Raw genomic sequence first — 23,293 nt, forward strand, 5'->3', positions numbered from 1 at the left:
AAGTCTTATTTCACAGTAGGGGTTTCAGTTCATTCCATACTTTTATGCTATAACACCTCTGATCATGGAAGAAAGTCTTTAAAAGACCCCAAATAATTAGTTTCCAGAACTAAAGTCAACAAAACATAATTAATGACTAAATTAGTTGTTTATCTCCACAGCATTAACATTCATGCACATTTTAAATGAAAGAGATTGAAGGGGATAGAAACACATTTGGCATGTAAAATTTCTAACTCTGATACTTCTAAATACCTCACAAACCCAAGAGTTTAGGGGCAACATTTTCACTTCTGTAGCAGTGTTCCTATAACTCAGCCCCTTCCATACCCCATCCTATCTATGTGGGGAGAACTAAATTTAATTAGGTGCTTTGCAGAACATAAAATCCCATAGTTTCTCTTTTGCTTTTCCTTTAGTCCTGATCATTTCTCTGCACAGTTGCATCACCCACTCCCACCTTCCACATGAACCATACCTCCCTCCTCCCCAACTTTATGATTCCTTCACCTTTTCCTCCATTTCTCTCTCTTCTCTGGCAGAAGATTGAAAACAAAAACAACAACAAAACAGCGGGTGGGAGCTCGGGGCATAATTTATCAAAGCTGGTCTAAATGTCCCAGCCGCAGTCTACTCCTTTTTCATGTTACCTCAAAAACCAAAGAGGTTGGAGAAGACAAAACTCCCAGACAAATATTTTTCAGTTGCCAGTTTTAACCCAAATTTTTACCTTTTTTGTTCAAAGAAGTAATAAACAGCAAAGGTAGGGCCACTTGAGAAAAAATAAAATTAGTAAATATAGAAAACTATTTTGGTTAATATTCCCTTAATTGATTTTTCCTATTTACAAGAAAGCATGAGCAGCTGCCAAAACAGTAACAGCAATAATAGCAGCACCTTACCCTTATTAATTACTCTGTAACAGTAACGCTTTACATATATGAATTTAATCCTTACAACAATCCCATTGGGTAAATATCTTAAAAGATGAAACACGGGAACCAAGAATTTCCTCTCCCAAAGTCAGTAGATGGAATGGAATCAGACAATATGGCTCAGAATCTGCCTTCTTAAGAATTGTACCAGATAGCCACAGCTGTTTCGGTTCCACGTACATATGCTGTGCATTTACTTGAGTCTTTATTCTGCAATTTTAAAGAAATAAATTTTCTGGGGTTGACATGCATAAAAATCCCTTCAATATAAAATATTTTTTCCATTAAATTTTCCCACTATTAGACTAAGTTTTGTGGTAAAGAATGGAAAGAAGAGAAAGTCATGAGCAAAACAGAAATGCCGAAGTGAGGGCAGAGTTCAAAGTGACATTTTCCCTATACAAGGCACTGTGGGATTCCCCAGGTCCAGCAGCATCCCTTAGCTTCAACCAGAACTCTCCGGGAACCCACTAGCCCACCTGCCACTAAAGAGGACGAGTTGATGGGTACAGCACACCAACAAGGCACAAGTATACATATGTAACAAACCTGCACGTTATGCACATGTACCCTACAACTTACAGTATAATAATAATAAATAAATTTAAAAAAAAAAAAGAGTTTACTGCCTCGTGCTATAATATTGACCGTCAAGTCTCTCACAGCTCCCTGCCTTGAAGACACATACAAGTTCATGCTAATGGAAGAAATTTAAAGCAGAGAACTGCCTTCCCCTTTTCAGTATCTCCCAAATAGCATTTTCTCCTGTCCAAGAATTTTAAGAGTGTCCTCTATAGAGACTGAATACTTATCTTAACCAGGAGGGATGATTCAATTGGCGGAATATGCAGACCAGTTAGGAAGACTGAAGAATCTAAGACAGAAGACCATTGGGACTTTGCCTGGCCTTCATTTAAAGAGACCAGTTAAAGCTTCTTCCTAGTGTTTCCAATTACCTTCTGTTTGCTTTGGTGCCAGTAACAACATCAAGAAAAAGGTAGTCAGTTTCTCTCTATATGCTATGTAATACATTTTAAAAGTAGAGCACTTTGTCAATCCCCTATTTTAGAGTAATTACATACCAAGAAAGTTTTAAATATTCCTAATTTCCATTTGTTTCTACCCACAATATTACCACTCTGCTTAAAACAACAACAACAAAATGTAAACCAAAAGATCAAGTCCGCTCTCCTGAAAAATAAAAATCTGTTCCAAAAGCTTTTGCTCCTAATCAATTGCCAATTTGGAAACAAGCCAAACAAATTTGGGGAAAAAACAATAAACGATAAACATAAGACAATCATGAACACAGTGCAAATATCCTCTTTGAAAAATGTCAGTTACATAAAAAAGCCAATCGTGTGGAAAAGCATAACTTTTTCCCAAAGAAGGAAAGAAGTACCATTACTTACAGTGTCATGAGACTTATCCTTGACATCATAGACTGTTAGTTTTATTTTGGTCTCCTCATAGATGGGATACTCAGATGGGAATGTGACACCAGTCAAAAACAGTGGGTCTCTTGTTCCCTGTAACAGCACAAGCAGACAACTTTGATTCAATAAGGCAGCAACTGTAGTTGGCAGCACGCAAGTGACACATGAGAATGCAGAAAGTGTGCTTGTGTCTGTTCTTCGAGGAAATAGTTCTATTAGAAGATATCTGAATTGTCAAATCCTGCTCATGGGCAACAACATGGCCCAGGGCCTTAAAGTAGTGATACAACTGCTGATAGTAAATGAACCTGCATCATTGTCAACACTGTCTTGAAAAAGTGTATTTTCATTATCTACAGAACCCTTGTTTAGGGTTAGTCAGTTCATTTAAAATACATTTAATAAATATAACTTGTAATTTATGCAAATAATCTAAGATATTGACTGACCAAATTAAAATGAAGCTATTTTCTCCAAAAGAACCATGTGGTAATCGTATGCTTCCATTCATTTCCTTTCTGTAATGATTCAATTGAAAGTCATGCTCTGATAGTGTCCATTTGTTTTTAGATGTTCAGCTATGATTTTTTTCCCTCAGAATCACTTGAAAACTAATGAAAGAAACTCTAAATATGATAGATTTGGGGCTATAAAATTACTAGTCAGGATGCAGTGCACAGGATATTTAAATGCCTCAGAATTCATTTTTAGAGCTGACATCAGCATAAATTTTATACATATATATTGCCTAATATCATGGAGATGTTTGCTAGAGTTCTATAAACTAATTGTCTATGGGAATTTCTGAAAGCCCAAGTAATTCATTCATTCATTCTTTTATTCAACAAATATATTTTGCTTGGCACTGCATCAGACACTTTGGAACAGTCAATGAATAAAACCAAAAATAGCAAAACATGTTCAAATATAACATTTTAAAATGTGCCAAAATAAGACATTTCTTATAGTTAAGATGGTAAATTTTATAATATGTGTATTTTATCACAATAAAATGAAAACTCAGAAAAACTCAAAAATAAATGAGTGAATAAGCAAATTTTGGCAATATTTTAAAAATAACAGAAGTTTTAACTTTTTTATATAAAATGAATAACTTACAATTTTAGTTAACATGTCTTTATATGAATAAGATTATTTTTGTTAATATAGCATTAACTGTATATTATACCAACACTGGAACCTAAAGTTTCCAAAGGGCATATCCAGGGCTGCATGCAGTATCTGGGTCATTCCCATTATAGAAATGACTCTTGTTCAGTCTGAATCATTTATTCCACCACTGCATCAAAGCAGGCGGTCAGCCCTAAGCCAGCCAGGTCTGGGGCAGGCTAGTTAGGTTCTTACAGAGAAACTGCTTATTCAAAACATATGCAGCTCACAAGTCTAAGAAAAACAAGCAAATCTTAAGAAGTTTAGATTATACTTTCTCCGGCCCCAGATGTTTAAATAAGTATCTCTCATTCACTAAGGTTGTGAAATGTGTGATCAGAACAAAATAATCAAAAGGGAAACACTTCCTCTTCTGATTCTGATCCAACACAATAACAAGTTTCCTCTTGACACATTTTGAATGTTATATTAGTAATAATAAATGTAAATAGGAGACCTCCCATCTGACGAGTAATATTTATACCTTTTGCCTAAAAACATAGTCTGTCAAATTAATCATCTACTTTTTCTTGAAAAACATCGTAAGTTGAAAGACACAAACAGCAGAGAATATAAAGTTTCCACAGACTAAATAATATGGGGTGGGGGGAGCAAAAACACTTAATATGTTTAAAATTTCTCTAGGTATTGTACATCTTTTTCTTCTCAAAATAAATATTTCAATTTAAAGTCTATATGTTTTATTTATTCTATGCTCTATATGAGAATTTAAAGTGGGAATTTTTTTCTACCTTTGGAAGAAAAATAAGCTCTTTTTACGAAAAGAAAGAAAAAAAAAAAGACAAGTTATTTTGTCATTTGTTCGTTCCAGTAAATTATCAACGCATTGCTTAATAATCTCAGGTATGTGCTTCTTAATGACAGAGGATGGTAATGCAGCATTACTACAGACTATGAACTAACTTGTTTCAGCTGTTCATTCAAATCCAGAGATGGGGCAGGGGAGGTGGGGGGAGAGGGAGAGCGAGAGCGAGCGAGCAAGCGAGCGAGCGAGAGACAGAGAGAGAGAGAGAGAATGAGAGAGATTAATGTAGGCACACAGCATCTCACCTCCACAATTTCCGTGCTGGAGTATCTTGTCAGACTCTGCTCCACGGGGTGGATTACGGAGATCTGCACCAGTGTATTCAGTTTACGATCACGGACAGGAGCCACAAGATCCTTGCATGCTGACAACGGCAGAGGAGACAGAAAGAAAAGAAACTAACACCATATCTCAGGGAAAACTTCTGCGCCAGGCTGAAAGTAAACTTAGCTACAGCACTGAAGGAAATCTCCTGGGGCTCAGGCTGGTTTTTACAGAGGAAGTCCCTTGGAAGTACCTTACAGAAATAGGAAGTCACGTGCTGTGGAGCTGAATTGAGAGTTCATTTCCACTGACCACATTTGCAGTTCATGCAAGTCTTGATTGGTCTGAGATCCCAGCTCTAATGCGTGACTATGCACACATGGCTCAGAAACCTCAGTGACTTTAATTAGTCATTAAGCCCTGGGCTTTAACTCACACTCCTTGAGGATGTGAAAGTTGATTTGGGTCATATCTGGGAAACTTTGGTGTTCCTTATTGACATGGATTGGATTAGATCAAATGTTTGAATGCATACTTGGCCCTTACCTATGTATTCACTAGAACTGGCCTCCCACAGTAATACACACCAACAGAAAGAAAGAGAGCAGTTTCCCAATCACAACAGCACACAAGCAGGGGAAGAGGAAGCAGAGGAAGAATTTTTAAAGCCCTAGGTCTGAAATTCAAGCTAAGCCTGGAGGAGATGGGTTAATTCTTGCCCAGGGGCCACAAAAGTTAAGGACTTTCCCTTGAGACACCAGGCTCATATTACAGACCCTCACCACCATACCATATTTACTTGAATATTTTCTCCTCTCACATATCATTCCCCCAATTTGAGGAAGAAAAATCCAGAAAAATATTCCTTTTAAGCAAGCCTGAATCTACTTTCCTCTCTATCCCCGCCACCCCCGCCTCCCACCTTTGAAATAATAATTGTATTCCCCTCAGCTGAGTTTCTGAGATGTAAAGTGCCCTCACTAGAGGTGGTTTAAGTTAAATTCGGCTGGTGGCTTGCTGCAGGCTGGAGCTGTGGATGGGGCAAGTAGCCCCGGGTCCTTGATTTCATGGTGAGAGAATGCAGGGTTCTATACCATCCCTACCCCACTTCCCAGACCATAACAGGAAGGGAGAGAAAGATGAGGTATTTAAGGTATGTTGTGGTCAGAGCCTGCAAGGTCCTCACCATTGTTACAAAGGTAATGTGGCTTAAATCTGAAACTTGAAAGCAAAGGAAAGTATAGATGCAATTATCACCTTTCAGTTGCTTACAGATTATCTCTTTTAGAAGTCCAAGGAGATACAAAAAGCAGGAACTTTGGAATGAAACAAGCCTGGTTTTAGTCCAGTTCAAATAGCTAGGCAACACTAGGAACATTATTTAACTGCTTAACTTCTTGCCAGACTTTGAGATCCTGCTGCTTCTGTATGGCATTTTGTCATTTTTTTTTTTCCCCCTTATATAAACCACATGCCTCTAGTAACAGAAGAGAGCTTATGAAAGCATGTATGGAAAAAACATAATAGCTACAAAGTATTTAACCCTTCCTGTTTTTGAGGCATTTTACTAATTATCTCTGTATTCCTTAAAATGGTGCTTTGAATTATTTCAGTTTTACATAGAACTAGAACTGCAGGCTTGGAAACATGAAGCGCTCACATTTACACTACTGGAATTCTCTGGTAGCTCACATCCTACCCCACTGGCTTCATTTCTCTTCTTGGCATACTGACCTGCTCTCCTGCACAATGGTACCTCTCTTTAGAAGACCCACCGCCACACCACGATTCTTTATTACTCAACCCAAGAGACTTACAGTTTTAAAAAATACTGATGCCGGGTTTCAATAATGTCAACATATCACCGGAAGGAAAGAAAAAGCTAGATTTAGATTTTCACTGTTCTTTGGTGGTTATTTTGATCATTTCCTTTACTTGCAATATGAATGTGTTTAATTTTATTGCTCATAAAATTAAACTGTTGGTTTTCTGCTCACAGTAAACAGTTCTTTTTCCGTTTCCTGATATTGACATATATCTGTCAGAATTGTAAAGTTGAAGCCACTGTGTTTCAACTACAGGCATCTTGCCCACTTTCTGCTTGTAGCCCCATCTTTTATCTTGTGAGCCCATGACACCTTTGCTCAAAATAAGTCACTTCTTTTCTGAGTTCTTATCAGACTTGATTGTGGGCTGTGGTTAGTTCCCAGAAATGAGCAGCTGTTCTCCATTTTATCAGAGACACTCTCACACTCATTCCCCATAAAAACAGAGAAAATTTCTATTACACTGAAATGTTCTGTCCAACCCAATTTGCACATCCCCAATACTGATAAAAATAATGACGATGCTTTGTATTTTATTATATTCCATATCTAAAAACAATAAGATTACATCTTGTCAGGAAAACAATAATAGTTACATCTTGGGCTGCACTTTTTTCTTCCTACAGCTCAGGATTTACTGTTCCCTAAGTCTTATGCAGCGTGATATCCTGGAGAGACCCTGAGATCAGGCAGAATTCCTAAGCTGTACTCCCAGATTTCCTGCTTTCTAGTTCTGTGGCACTGATTAAGTCACAAACTCTGACACTCAATTGCCTCATCTACCTACCTACTTCTCAGGGTGGAAGTGAGGAAATCGGGCCTTTTTATAAACGGACTTTTCTATGCAAAAGAAGTTTACTAATATCATACTAATATATATTAATATCAACATTTACCACTATCTGATGTTTTATTATTGTGTAAAATTGTTTTTATTGACTCAGTCATACTCAGCTTTTTAAAAGCTGTTAGCAGGTCCAATATTTCTCCATAAATACTAAATTAGTACGAGTCATTGCATTTCATAAGGTGAAACCTATTCACATCATAGATCTATACATACTGAATCAGTCCCACCAGACAGCTGATAAATTATGAGTGATTGGACTGTTTTGTGAAGATATTACTCACACGATCACTATAAAATCTAATCTGCATGAGAATTTTTTAGTAGCCAATAGAGAATCCTGAAAAATCTGTTTTCAGGGGAAAAAAAAAAAAATAGTGGCTGGGTGAGGTGGATTATGCCTGGAATCCCAGCAATTTGAGAGGCCGAGGCCAGGGTCACCTGACGTCAGGAGTTTGAGACCAGCCTGGCCAACATGGTGAAACCCCATGTCTGCTAAAAATACAAAAATTAGCTGGGTGTGGTGGCACATTCCTGTAGTCCCAGCTACTTGGGAGGCTGAGGCACGAGAATTGCTTGAACCCCAGGGGCGGAGGTTGTAGTGAGCTGAGATCACACCACTGCCCTCCAGCCTGGGTGACAGAATGAGACTCTGTCTCATAAATAAATAAATAAAAAGTTATATCTGTCTTCCAGCTATACTTACCACTACTCATTAACCAAATATAATTCTACTCTAGAAGTGGCCTGAATCTGTGGCCTTCCTCAGCTCAGAAGACTAAAAGATAGCAATGCTTTGGGATTTTGCTTCTGTTTGGTTTTATTTAAGAATTCTACTCACTTCAATCTAATGGTCAGTAACAAACAAATGCTACTGCAATCATTCATTCATCAGTAGATTTTTACTTTTATTTCTGCCTTCTTAATGGCTTTTTTTAGTACTGAGTTGTTTGACAGTGTTCTTAGAACTCAGAAGAGTTTAAATATGCAGGAGGTTGATAGGTGGGGATTCTAGTGTGCTTGCATCCAGTGTATTTTTTACTGGAATGGGGGAAAAATAATAATACAGAAGGAATGTATTTTTAAAGTATAATTTGTGACTTGTCATCAGAAAAAAAATAAAGAGCAATAAGTGACTTTTTATTTCCTGATTAATTTTACTATAGTAACTAGTAACATGGGGTTCACATTCTACTATGAGTGGCTGTGAGTGAGATGCCTACAGGCATCCCCAGCTCATATTTATACAGGAGCCAGGCAGTTTTCACTCTATGAGAAGAAAATCCTCAGTTGAAGCATAATGATAAAAATAAATGGAGGGGGCCACATTCAGTGACTCACGCCTATAATCCCAGCACTTTGGGAGGCCAAGGTGGGCAGATCGCTTGAGGTCAGGAGTTCGAGACCAACCTGGCCAAAATGGCAAAACCCCATCTCTACTAAAAATACACAAATTAGCTGGGCCTGGTGGTGGGCGCCTGTAATTCCAGCTACTTGGAGGGCTGAGGTGGGAGAATCGCTTGAACCCAGGAGGCGGAGGTTGCAGTGAGCTGAGATTGCGTCATTGCGCTCTAGCCTGGGCGACAGAGCGAGACTCCTTCTCAAAAAATAATAAATAAATAAATAAAGAGACTTAATATCTCCGGTGAGTGAGACTCTCTCTCAAAAAATAATAAATAAATAAAGACTCAATAAGTCCAGGGAGGGCTAGGCACTGAACAAACTGGAAAGCTTATGCTATGTCATAAGATGGAACCTCTATAGAAAGTCATTGCCTGAAAAAATGAAGGCCCTGTGTCCTTGATTTTAGGATTTCTCCAAAGCTTGAAATCCACAGTCACTGTGCAGGTGAACAATGGAACAGCCACACAAAATACATCTGGTTGCTAGATTTGGCCAGAAGTTTTTCTGAGGAATAGAAATTGCCAAATTCTGGTCTTGATGCTTACAGCTACTACTTAGCCTCTTAGGAAGAGGGCACAGATTATCTTCTGCTCCAGTAGTTCTCATTGGAGAGTCCAGAGGTAAAAGGCAGGGATCTTCAGGAGTTTTGTGAAATCAAAGATTCTGTCTACAACAAAATACTGCTTTATATAAAATACCAGTTTCTGTTTCCTATAGCCATCATTTCAAAATCAGGTAAAGGTTATTGAGTCTGTGATCCTTTCTATCATTCCAACCGATTTTGGCTGGAAGCCTAAAAATACCTCTTGACTCACATCAGAGAGCTCAGTCTCAGCAATAATCAACTTGAAGTAGAACACAACTGTTCATTCAGGTGCTTTTGGGTTCAGCAACACTGCTCGAACTCAAGTAGTTGTAAAGCATACATTAGACAATGGGGGTGTCAACAAGCAGGTGGGTGCCCCAGGCTTTCATGAGAGTGGTGTTGTGAACGACTGAGGCACTGTGAATTGGTGGTCAACAGAAGTGACCATCTCTTTCCCTCTAAGAAAACTGTCTTCTGTGAAGTGAGGTCTTTCTCTTGCCTCACTCTTACTTCATCTCTCTTCTTGCCATTCATTGTTAATGGAATCTAACAAAATTTATCCTCTTTTTTCCAGATCAAAGCAGTGGCCACAGGTGGGTGGGAATCAGTGAGGGGGGTATGACAAGAATTTCCACATCTCTACAATTCTGTACTCAAAATTAGCCAAAGGAAATTTAGACTTAGAGGAGAAACCACATACCATAGCGTATGCAGGAGAAAGAAATTTCTTTTAAACTTAAGATAAAACCTTATTTAAGAGAGCTATATATGACTTTGGATGAATTACTCAATCTCTTTGAATCTCTATTCTAGCATCTGTAAAACGGAAGTAAAAGAACACACTTCATAAACTTGCTATAAAGACAATAAAGTAATGTATACAGAATGCTAATATGAGTCCCTCTAAATTATTACTGACATTAATATAAATATACTGTGCATTAACACAAAAATAGATTTTATCTATCCTATATTTTTAAACTAATCATATGCTTAAGATATTCCAGATTGGTCCAAATTTTATATAAAGTTATTCTTTTTTCGGTAAAAGCATTTGTTAAATATATACCTGTGATTTTTTTCACCTTCTTGTTTTCAGATAGCTAAATATTCATTTTTTAAAACTCTTTACTAGATCATGTGTTAATTGTGAAAATCAGAGACATCATTAATATGCTTCTTTCTGTGAAATCAGATGTGTACACCTGCACTTGTAATTTTCACCTCTAATGAGGCACTTTCAAATGAGAAACTAACAATGGAGAAAGCAAAGTTGACTTTCTGTGTCTCCCAGCATATGTGCTACATGTAAATGGTCAACTCACCCTTTAAGCAGGGGTTTAACTAGGAGGTTAGTGCTCCATTACTCAGTGGATGATGGCCCACAGGGGAGCATTTGCTTAACTACTGAGATGTCCCAAAGGGTCAGGGAAAGAGTTGCTTCTCTGCTCTGTACATTTCCTTCATCAAAAAGGAAGACTGTGGATGCTAGTAAAGCTTCTTTTTCTTGCAATTAAAACTAAATGTTACAGCTAGAGCCCAATATAGTCTGATAGAAGCATACCTTCGAGTCTGATGAAAGCTTACCTCTTATACCCTCTACAGACACTGCATAAAGCAATGGGAGAGATAAATCCATGCCTGTTAAGAGCAAAAAGGGCCAGAGTACAGAGGACATTGGCATCCTCAAACAGAAAAGTGGCCTTAATACAAACAGGGGCCAGGCACAGTGGCTAATGCCTGTAATCCCAGCACTTTGGGAGGCCCAGGCAGGCGGATCACTTGAAGTCAGAAGTTTGAGACCAGCCTGGCAAACATGGCGTAAAACCATCTCTACAAAAAATATAAAAATTAGCTTGGCATGGTGATGCGCATTTGTAATCCCAGCTACTCGGGGGGCTGAGGCACGAGGATGACTTGAACCAGAGAGGCAGAGATTGCAGTGAGCTGAGATTGCACCACTGCCCTGTAGCCTGGGTGACAGAGTGAGACTCTGTCTCAAAAACAAAACAACCCAGAGCTTTAGGGAAATAACCATTTGGCTTCCTGCTTCCCTCAATAGCACCATTCTTAACTTACCATCATTTCCCTAAGGATGCACAAAAGACTTTTGCAGCCTAGGGGGCAGTTTTGTATTCACTTCCCAAATTCCTAATGTTTGTTCAGGTTTCTCAAAACTGTCACATATATATCCTCCCTCTTTGTACTCCACAAAATTAAATTCCACTAATTAACTGATAAGCCAATTTAGGTTACGTTTCCAGTCCAATAAATTATTGGACTCCATTATATGGTTTCACAGTTACCATTCCATACCAGTGATTACATCTAGATTAAATCAGTTTACATCATACATTAAAAGATATATAGAGCACTTAAAAAGCCTAATAGCCCCTCTGTCTAATTACTTTACTAGTATAATATGCTTTCCTATTTTTAATCTCCTTTGCTTTTTCTTGTTCTTTATTCTTTTCCCTCAAGAATTTTAAGACAGCAATTTTCTGAAGCGTAGGAGGTCAACCTCTCCAGTTCAGATCCCCTGAGTACATTCAGAAGAGGATGCTGCCTAGGCTCAGTGCACATGGATTGAATTACAATCCATGATAATTCAATCATATATAGTAAAATGGCAGAATGTACAGTGTTCCTGCCCAGACTAATAGTCACACAATGAGAATTGCACAAGTAGTTGGAAATACTCTCCTCACTACTGACTATCTGTTTATGGTTATTTCTTAGAAGAATATGGTTCTATATCATGCTGAGTTGATTTATGGCCATTAATATATAGCTTCCCAACTGTATTCTGTATTCTCTGTAAAATCTTTGAGTTTTTAATTCATTGAGAGTAGCTCTCATCTTGTCCTTCCTCTCATTTTAGCTTATTTTCAATTGGGCAAGCCTGTTTTTTATAATTTTCCTCATTTGACGTTATTCCTTTTTGTTCTCTTCTCTGTTGTCTCATATTTCCTCTCTAACATATGTTTCTGTCATCACTCTGAAAGATGAGGTTATCAAAGTCACCACTCATATATTTTATAAGACTTGGGACTCTAGGAGTCAAGCACACACTGCTCTTAATAAACCACAGCTTCTCCCGTCGCTTCACTGGTGGTGGTAAAGTCTTTATAGAAACAAAATAAAAATGTGCTATGTTCTCCTTAACTTTTGTGTGGGAGATTTTAATTAGCACACACTTCCTAAGGGACCAGCATCGCTGCCAACATAATAGATATTTGTTGGAAAAATAAGAACAAATGTATAAAAGTTGGCATTTTAAAAAATTTGAAAATGTGTGGGTTTTTTTAGTTTGTTTTCTTTTGTCTTTTAAGGCACTAGGTTCTAAAAATTAATGTCCCAAATTCAAAGTCAGGGTCTTTCTCTCCAAGAAAGACGATATCCATATAAGGGAAAACAACAGTATTCATGTTAGATTTCTAAAAGGTCAGCGGATAAAAGCAATTCAATGTTTTTGAATTGTTTTGAAAGAAAAGAAATCAACCTAAGGAATTAGCACATATATAACATAAACTAAATGAGTGAATAAACATACAGACAAATAAATAAAGCCATTCTAAGGTAATAATCTCTTAGGCATATTGAAATAATGCTAGATAATAGTATTCCTACCTTGCAATCATAAAATGCTAATATTTTCCATATTTTAGGGTTATTATTAAAGATAATACATAAAACATGCAAACAAGGTGAAGAGTGGCAGGAAGCATAATTTGCTAAATGCTTAATATGTGCCAGGAAACATTGGCCTTAGGCTCTTTCCTTGTGTTAGCTCATGTATGGAACACCACGCCTTCTGCTGCCTTACAGTTCCATTAGTTCCATATTCAAATATTTAACTAACCAGCCAGTCAATATTTGTGGTTACACTATCTGGCTCAAGGATAAATACTATCTTTTTATTTAACCAATAGCTTACTATTCAGTAATCTGAGTTAATTTGTTTTCAATAATGTCATTCTGCTTAGTCTGGTTGTCTGCATATTCAATGGTGATTTAGCTTTGCAACAAGAATTTTAAGACTATCAACACTCTGATGATAGAATCCAAATAAAACTTGAGGAAAAGATGAATCTAATACCATGGGGAGAAAACAGATGACAGAGTTATTGAGGAATATAGGTGATAATTTGCAAGAGGGAATTTAAGAGATTTTGTTGTAGAAATATTGCTTTAGAATTCTTGCCACATTGAGATTGGAGCACCAATGCTCCTAAATTTCTTTACAACTGATTCACTTGTAAATTAAACTGATTTCCTTGAAGTAAAATATTAGATTCAGACTGTTGAGAAATAAACCCTGAAATAAAATTTGTTATTTTTGTACTATCCTATAACAGAACAATATTAAAACATGTCACCATATTTTATGTGGGTCTGTGTGTGTGTTAAATAGAAATGTGCTGGCCTTTTAAATAAAAAAAAAAATGGCTGAGAAGATAAAATTCACTTCTCTAGCTGGGAGTATTATTGATACTAAAATAAACTTCACACCCAGTACCAATTCTCAATTTAAGTATCACTGAAGAATCAAGAGGGAAAGAAAAACAGCGCAACCTCTGCCTGGAACAATGGTGCTCACGGGAAATGCTCTTGGATTGTCTGTGCTGGGAGAAATGAAGATGCCAGTTGTACAGCAGACAGCTTATTTGCACATAAAAAGAACAAATTTGGTTCAAATCACTGTTGTCAGTACCAGAAGACTCCCATTCTCAAGCTTATGTCCTGTTCCTTTAGTTTCTCAGGTCAGTCCTCAGAAAATCCTATTTTGTTTTGCTTTCATGAATATTACCTAGGTGGCTGAGACTCCGTCTTCAAGCAATTGAAATAAAAACAAATCTGTGCCCTCATCTTTTCTGGTTTTGATATCCCACACTTCGTGCCATAAATTCTAAGCTGGCCTAGCACCGCCTATCGTTGCATTCAGACTTGGCTCTTTTTGTTCATGCTCCAAATCCAAGTTCCACTTTGGAAACAACAAGTGTTTGCAGCTTTCTGCTGCTCTTTTCAGCGGGAACATATGTGCTGCTTAAGAAAGGATGAAAATGTTATTCCAAGAAGGAAAGCAGGTCCGCCTGAATACTAAAAGCAATATTGTGAGTCGGTTCATGGAAACCTGTAGTGTTAGGATTGGGCTGAAGAAGTAAGTGGAAAAAGAAATGCAAGGAACCACCTTAATTAAGCCTTTACCACCCCTTCTTCAGGGTCCGAGGTGGCAACATTTTTTTGAACATCTACCACTGATGTGGGAGCCATAGGATTTCTGTCCAGTACAAGCATATGGCCCATGAGCGGATTCAGCAGTGCACATAGGTTATTGGGGAGGGGCCGCTTCCCTGATCTACCTCTGAACCAAAAGATGAGGCCAGTGTGGCTGCTGGAGAAAGGTTACAGAAAGGGTGGCAGGAAAGTCAGGGCTTCAGTTACCAAAGGTGGATGGCTAAGGGGAGTAGACTCAAGGTGGCTGGACTCCGAGTGAGTGCACAAAATGATGTCACGCAAGTATTTAGGAGTTTGAGGGAGAATAAAGAAAATAGGGACCTGGAATGTTGTCTTAAGTAGTTGAAAGTCTCCTGAGGTAATCTATTTGGGCAGGAGGTAGCAAGCAGACTGGAAGGCAGCTGTTCAATCCAGATGACTTCACATACAACACACTGACTCACGGTCTGGGTTTTATCAAATCCTGAGCATGCTTTCTCAAACCAAAATATTTCAAGAGAATTGCATTGTGCGGATGGCAGTTAAGGGCTTGAATTTTAGGAACTGGTGTCTAAATTAAGATTAAAAATTATTTAAGTAATTTTGTTTTTCCTGAAAATTTGTTTTGGGCTTAGTGGCTATGTGTCAAGCTAACCGTTTTTAGAAAACTGCTATTGCTCAAATGCTAAATATTTTACCAGTAGAAATAAATTATTAAATTGAAGACATATAAAAAGAGATTAGGAGGTAAGAGGAATAGGGAAGAATGAGAAAAATAGATGGTTCTAGGGGCATAATGAGCTTCTCATTTTATTATCTCCATCTAGATCATCCTTTGGGAAAGAACCAGTTTTGAAGCGCTTAAAGAAGATAACTCCAGTTTCGTTTCAGTCATCAATCATGTGTGATTTTGTGTAGGCAAAAGAAAATCTCAATATTCATTTGACTAACTAGGGCTATGAGGGTGTCGATTCTTCTGTCATAAGATAGTTGACTCACAGGAAATAAAACAAGGTTCATACAGATAAGCTAAAGCTAGAAATGACTAGTGATCCAGGATATAAGAACTAAGAGAAGGAGGAGTCTATAAGTGAGAAAGCAAATCTGGGCTGGCTGGAAAGCAGAAGGTCTAATTATTTGGAGCAAAATCCACCAATTCAACAGTTTGTGAAAGCAACCTAGATCAGACAACTTCATGGGAAAGAGTGGTTCTAAGAGGATCAGTGTTTGAAGGGAAAAAGAGCATACTTCTCGGAATATTTGGGATCTCCAGGAAGAGCAGTTCAAACGAAAGCTCAGCAGAGTGGCTGCTAGCTCAAAGTAAAAGGCCTCAGAGCCCTAAGCATACAGGAAGTGTCAGAACAGAAGAGTAGTTTACACTACTCAAATTAATTAAAAAGAACCTCTTCCAGGATGCACCGTAGCCTAGGCAAGAGGAGAATATGATGTACCTTCTCTGTAAGGTCTTCTTGGCAGTTCTTACTTGCTCTACGCTCCAAATTGCCAAAAGTTGAGGGCCATAGATTCAGTCCTGACTGTGTGATTTGGGGTTGGTTATGGAGTCTTAAGTATCTTCATCTGGAAATGGGGATGATAATTATGTTTATTCTCACTTAGTGCTTGTGTGGATCTAATTAAATAAAATGTGTGAAAAAAATGTATTAAATTCTTAACAATGTATTAGTAATATACTTCTCAATTTCATCTATATTAGCTCCAACAACTTGCAAAATTGGAATTATTATCTGCAATTTACAGATAAGGAATCAGAGTTTCAGGGACAGAAAGGGATTAACCCAAGATAATAATTAGAATAATATCATTAGGGAATCACTTATACATCTAGCACTATTCTTAGCGCTTTAGGGATGCTGTCTGATTTAGTCTGCAGAACGACCCAGGAATGATGAATTTTTCAGGACTTTTGAGGCAGAGTCACGATCCAAAGGCTCTCTGAGGCTGGCAGTCCAAATACCAGCCTAGCCCTGACTTCCCTCAAGGGCACATGTTGTAAGCTAAAATTTAAGCTCAAATCTCCTTCTGTCAGTCTATTTCTATTATTTCAGTTGTCTGTTCTTGTTGTTATTTGTATATGTCTGTTCTTAAGAACATTTCTGCAGGAAGACTGGTTGCTTCTCTGATGCTGTCATAACATAGGAATCTTCAGGTTACACTGCAAGAATTTTGGCTCCCCAATTCTACACAGGTATGCAGTCATCAGATATGCAGTCTAATTACAGATCTCAACTTGTTCACCTCAGCCTATAAGCTGATTCTTCTTGTCAATTTTCCCTAAAAGAACCCCAGGCCAAAAGACTCTATTTCTCTAAAATTTAATATATTCATTTGAAAACAATGAAAATTTAAAAGTTAAATAACTATATTCATTGGAAATTTTAAAATGGATTACTTTTTACAAATAATTGTGTTGGCAGTAATTATGAAACATTTCAAGGGAACATATAAATATATTGATTTATTTTATGAATAAATGTGTGAGGATAAAGCAATGGAATTCATGCATATCAGCCCATAGATATTTATTGAATGTCCAAATGTGCCCAATATGATTCCAGGTAACAGTTTCACAGCACTGAACATGAAAACAAATTCCCTGTTTTATGGGACTTACAGTCTAGTATGACAAGAATTTTTTTAAAAAAACAATGAGAATTCTAAACAGTGTAATAAACTTGAGAGTGTTAGGGACTAGTGGATCAGGCAAATGTTCTCTGATGAGGTGACATTTGAGCTGTGACCTAAAACATACCAAGGAACCAGCTGAGGGGGAACAATAAGTGCAAAGACCCAAACATCTGACCTATTTGAGAAGCAGAAAGAAGCCCCATGGGTTGATGGAGAGTGAGCTAGAAAATTAACACAAGGTAAGGTGAGAATGGCCTGCTCCCTAAGACCCATTTTGATTTTATTCTAAGTAAAATTGAAGCCATTGGAAGATCTTAAGTAGGGGAGTAAAGAAGTTATGTTTATATTTTTAGAAGAATGGCTGTTCCATCAGGAAGAGACTGAGCAGGGACAAGAATAGAAACAGACTCACGAGGACTTGCCTGCTGGCCTGGGTGAGAGCTCACAATGGCTTGTAATCGAAGGACAGTGGTAGAGATGGAAAGAGGTGGTGAAATTCAGAATATATTTGCAACCTAGAACTTGCAGGATTTGATGATGGATTTAATGTGAGGTTATAGAAAAAGAAGAATCAAGAAGGCATTATGGTTTGGGGATTTGAGTAACTAAGTGGATGGTGGTGTGCTTTATGGAGATAGATATCATGGGGGAATTTAAAAAAACTAGAGATTTAAAAACTCAGGTTTTAGCTATCTTAAAGTTTTTAAAATACCTCCTGAACAAGCGAGTGGTGTTATCTGGTAGCCAGTTGAATATGGGAGTAGAAAGTTCAGTGGAAAAGTGAGAGCAGGAGTTACAAATTTTGAAAACAAAGGCTTACAAATATTATCTGAAGCTGTGGACCTTGGAATTACTTAGAGGGAAAAGTAATTTGCACTGGGATAAAACTAACATTCTAAATTTGAACAAATTTTGACCTGGAATACCCACATGCTCAACCTGACTTCTGCCACCTTACCACTGTGGATAACAGCTGAGAATAATCTCTTTGTCACTGGTAGACGTGATGGAGGTGTAAGGGACAGAGAACTTAAGCTTTGGGCTTTTTTCTACCAGAAATGTCACTGCAGGCAAGTCACTTAACCACTCAAAGATTCAGTTTCTTCCACTACAAAATAGGAATAACATTGCCTTTGCCAACTACAAAAGCTCAAATAAGAAGCATTTGGGGAAAGACTGTTTTGTACAATGGAAATGTAAGAGAACTTATCTTTAATCTTGCATTGCACTCCATTAAGTCTCTTCATGTCCCCATGGCATGGTCCCCAAGTGACTTAGGATACATTTGGATGCCATCTGCTCAACAAAAAAACTGACTGACAAACTTCAACCATACAGACAGCAGCATCAGGCAACCTCTCTCTCTCCCAACCCTGGTGGCTTTTGATTTTACAGAAAGCAAAAGCATCTGATAAACAAAGCCCTGAGGTAGTCCTGATTCCTCAGTTACCCCTAAGTAGCAACAGATGCTGCATAGAGAGACCTGTTTCAGTGACAAATGCTCTCAGTAATTAGACAATGGAGGGAGAAAGTAATTAGGTAAACCACACAGAAATAGAAATAAACTGTATGGGATATGTTGGTCATGGATGAAAGACAAATTTTAAAAAAAGTATAAAGGAAACATTTAGGGAAAAATAACTAATAAATAATTTGCTCAATCCATGTTGAATAATCAATTTAAGCCTGTGAAGTTAAACCTGATTAAAGACATGCTGTAATTAAAAAGTTCCTACAATGTATTACTTAGAAATAAACATGACAAGAATAATAGATCTATTTTATGTCAACACAGTTCAGTTAAATGATATAGTCCTGGCAGGAGAAGTGGGAGAGAAGTTTGAGGTCTTACATACTTCTCATTTATTATGTATCATATCTCATATCTGCAGGGTGCACCAAACGAGAATTTAGACCAATGTCACTAAGAACAGGCTATAATCCAACTGCAGAACACGCTAAATCTTGGTCACCAGAAAACCACTACCCACCTGACAGACGTGTAAAGAAGCTCTAATTGGTTCATTTTCTCTTCTTTCAATTAAATAACTATATCAGAAGTACAAAAACCTCATATAGGCCTTAGATAACCTTGTATTGCTGTTCTCTTTCCCATTCCTGTGCTTTTAATCATAAACCACAAAGAATATGGTCTTTGGAATTAAAATCCAGATTGCTCTACATTCTAGACATATGCCTTCACACAAGTGAATGAACTTGTCTGTGAAACATAGGTAATGGGAAGCAACTGTGGAGTCTGTGATAGGAACAAAGGAGAAAATGTCAAAAGTGTTTAATGCCTTGCGCTTAGAAGGTGTTCAGCAAGTGATGGCAATTACTATGCACAAAAGGGCAGTGGCTAGACTCCCTGCTCAAGGAAGTTTGGAGTGTGATGAAGTGATTTATTCAAGGAAATATTAATCATATGTTAACCAACCACTTACACTAATTCATTTAATCATCACAAAAACTTTATAAGGTAAATAGTAATATCCTTCCTGTTTTCCAGATAGGAAATAGAGATTCAGAAACATTGGGCAATTTTTCTAAGGCCTTATAGCTATAGAGTAGCAAAGACAGGATTCAAACACTAGCAAGTTGGCATCACACTCCTAGTTCTTAGTTGGAAGTTATACTGCCTCCCTACTTAGGCTCAGTTTCAGCCTGGAATGCAAATCCATTTCTATTTATTGTCTTTATTTTTGTTGTTGAGTTGTTGGTGAATGCCTGTTCTGAAAAATATCTCCTCGAAAGTACTGCTAGTTATCCGATGCTCTCAAAATTGACATAGCTCAAAGAAAGGCTCAATGGGAAAATTATTGCCTACATAAGTAGGCAATTAGAGGCACAGCCTGTCTAAAAAGTCCTCTCTGTCCAGCTCAGCATGGCCTGAGCCTCCTCTGAGTTTCATCTAGCACAGCCCCAGAGGCAGTAAGACTCAATACATCATGATACCTACATATAATTTGGTGGCAATAAAAATGTTTAAAGACTTGTGTTCATTTAGAATTTTTAAATGAGTCTCTGATATACATGTGACAATTATAGAATATTGCAAGAGAATTTCTAGAGCTTTAACTTATTTTAGAGTGGAATTATAAGCAATAAAGAGGGAAATGTAAATGAGTATTAAATGCATCACCTTGGAAAATGAGCTCTAGGATTTCATGTATTTTTTCTATTTCTTTTTTTCTGAATTCTCTCTTGTGTTCCTCCTAAACCAACTGAAATCCTGCTCATTCTTTAAGACTTGGTCCAAATGCCTCCTCCATTGAGATCTGTTTTCGATGCCATTGTTATAACGAATTATACTTGCTCAGCGCTTCTATAGTTCTTGGCTTATGCCTTTATTTTGCCCTTATCACAATCTGCCTGACATTATCAAAGTTGTTTATCCTCATCACCTCCTGAAAACTCCTAGGAAGTATGAATCAATGAGGAGGGGGATATTGACTGATGGTTAAAAGCAGGAGCCTCTGAATCAGACAAAACTCAGCTTAGATCCTGACTCCATCATTCAACTTCTGTAAGATCTTCAGAAAGTAGACCTTTGAGAATCTAAGATTCTTAATCTGTCCAGTAATGACAATATGGGAGGAGATATTATGGTATGAACTCAGACTCCTGGGTTCAAAGCTTAGGCTCACCACTTTACCTGTTTATATTTAAGTTTTCTTACATAGAAATCAGGGTTGATAAAAGAGCAATTACTCATAATGAAATAAGTAGTAATTCATATATGTAAATTATTTAGAACAGCATATGGCAAACAAGTAAGCACTCAATAAATGTTAGTTACTTTTAATATTATTATCCTGTAGAATTGTGGTGAGAAATACCTGACATGCTATTTGTAAAGTTAAGCCCATAATAGATGCTGAAAAAACGGTAATTGTTGCTGTGTCCTCCTAGGGCTCTGAACAATGACTTGTCATTAGAAGGCACCCAGAAAATGGTAGTTCAGGGAAATGCAATGTTTTATAAGGGATGTGTTATACTACAAGAAGCAAGAAGGCCAGGTGTGGTGGTTCATGCCTGTGCTCCCAGAACTTTGGAAGGCTGAGGTGGTAGATTCACTGGAGCCCAGGAGTTCAAGACCAACCTGGGCGACATAGTGAGAACCCCCTCTCTACAAAAAATAAAAATAAAAAAACTAGCCAGGCATGTTTATGAGCACCTGTGGTCCTAGCTACTCGGGAGGCTGCTGGCGGAAGGATTGTTTCAGCCCAGGAGTTGGAGGCTGCAGTGAGCTATGATTATGCCACTGTGTACTAGTCTGCGTGACAGGGTGAAACCCAGTCTAAAAACAAACAAACAAACATAAAACAAAAAAACAAAAAAAAAAATCAAGAAAATAGATGGCAATCAACTTATGATGAGGCAACAAAATATAAAATAAGGCAAGCACAGGCCTTGTTTAATTCTTAGCAGTTGCTTCTCTTATCGCATCCCATGTGGTGAAGTAAGAGTTTTATCAATAGAATAAATGTGAAAATATACCTCTGTGCTTGGTATTCCCTTCAGCTAGCATACCATGTAGAAGGTAAAAATACTGAAGAAGATATACTAGAACCCTCCATTCTCCCACTGGAGTTTTAAAAAAGTCAGAGCCCTATAATCATTTATAGAACAGAGACCAGCAAGAGAGTAGGATTGTGAATATAGAAGATAATTCATAAGTTGGGCCTCTTATGATTTTTCCTTTTAGAAAAACATATAAAACAATGCCTGATTTATAGCAATTTATAAAGTATAAATGGACCTGACATGCAGGTTAATGAAGGCCCTTGCAAGTTGTAAATGCTGTGTCTGTAAAGAGATGAGACATTTTCTTGTCCAGATTGTCAGTGGGGCATATTTTTATACATTTTTAAATACCGAGCACAGAAAACTGATCACATGATTTTATCTTTTTTTTTCCCTAAATGGGCTATTAAAATACAGTACCTGCATATACAAAATCCAAAGTCAGTTCACATTATTTAATATATGACCTAACAGACAAAGTATTTAGAATCAGCCCTCTCCTGGACAAAGCCTTAACCACCAAAGGGGATAAGCACTCCTTATTTATAGCCACTATAATATTTGAATTAACCTACTGAGGACTTCTTGTCATTGTACTGGGACATATTGTTGTGAAAAAACTGAATTTTAATCATTAAACTCTAGGATAGTACACATCATATACCTGGTACAGACGTATACTGAATTGCATATCCACATGACACTTCTTTCAATCATCCACTTCCATAGAAAAAATAGACCTTCTACAAGTGGTGGCTTACAGAGTGAATATGAAGTTAATTTCCTATTAAAAAAACCTTTATGTATTTTTTATATATTAAAAAATTTGTAATATATACCACTCTTCCCAAAGGATCAGGATGTAGATGAATCAAGAATCCTATTTGAGGAGAATACTATTTTCATTTTCCTTCTAGAAATACAAGATGGCAGACCTTTCTATATGTAGCTTGTATAATAAATAATTATTTATTGTGTGTCTTTTTTGTATGTTCTGAATTTGGAGCTTTCATCTTGTTCCAAACACCAACCATCTGCTCATACAGCTCTCCTACTGTAGAATGTAATTTCCCCTTTCCTCTAATTATTCTAATCCTGCTTCCTTTCTTCAAAAATTGGCTTTAGTCAGTCTTCCTTAGTTAGCCTCAGTGACTACTCTTTCTCATAAAATTTTTATGCAATCCCTAATGTTCTTAGGTACCCTAGGAAATAGTTCAGCTGTTAAATGATTTTTAATGATTTTAAGAGTAGTAGTTTAATTTCTCTAATTCTATTTAGAGTTAATTAAAGGCAAAAAGCAGAATTTTACTTCTTAAGATATGCTACTTTTCTTGCTCAGTGCATTCAGCTTATTTATTAAAAACAACAACACTTGATTGTGAAATTTACATGTGTAGTTTGCAAAGACTTTACAAGATATAGAAGAGCATAACAAAGGAAATAAAAATTCTACCAACTGGTGAGAACCATGATTGAAGATACACACACCTTCCAATCTTGTTCTCTTGCACACAGAGACACAGATAGTTAAATAAAGGCCATATTGTGCATATAGTTTGTTATCCTGCTTTTAAAACTTTCATATTCTTTTGTGTGATGAAATATCCTT

General features: G+C 37.2%; 1 protein-coding gene across 4 annotated transcripts in view; it reads right to left on the reverse strand.

Moving 5' to 3' along the window:
* The window catches only part of INPP4B (inositol polyphosphate-4-phosphatase type II B), an 807,120-nt gene that overhangs the window by 354,502 nt on the left and 429,325 nt on the right, over positions 1-23,293 (reverse strand). For all 4 annotated transcript variants that reach the window (XM_025386323.1, XM_025386324.1, XM_025386325.1 and 1 more), the window contains 2 exons: positions 4,613-4,731; positions 2,348-2,464 (listed from right to left, as the gene is read on the reverse strand). In XM_025386323.1, coding sequence (XP_025242108.1) covers positions 2,348-2,464; positions 4,613-4,731 — 236 coding nt within the window. The remainder of the gene's footprint in view (positions 1-2,347; positions 2,465-4,612; positions 4,732-23,293) is intronic.

The sequence above is a fragment of the Theropithecus gelada genome, chromosome 5, assembly GCF_003255815.1.
Source record: "Theropithecus gelada isolate Dixy chromosome 5, Tgel_1.0, whole genome shotgun sequence".
Classification (NCBI taxonomy): Eukaryota; Metazoa; Chordata; class Mammalia; order Primates; family Cercopithecidae; genus Theropithecus; species Theropithecus gelada.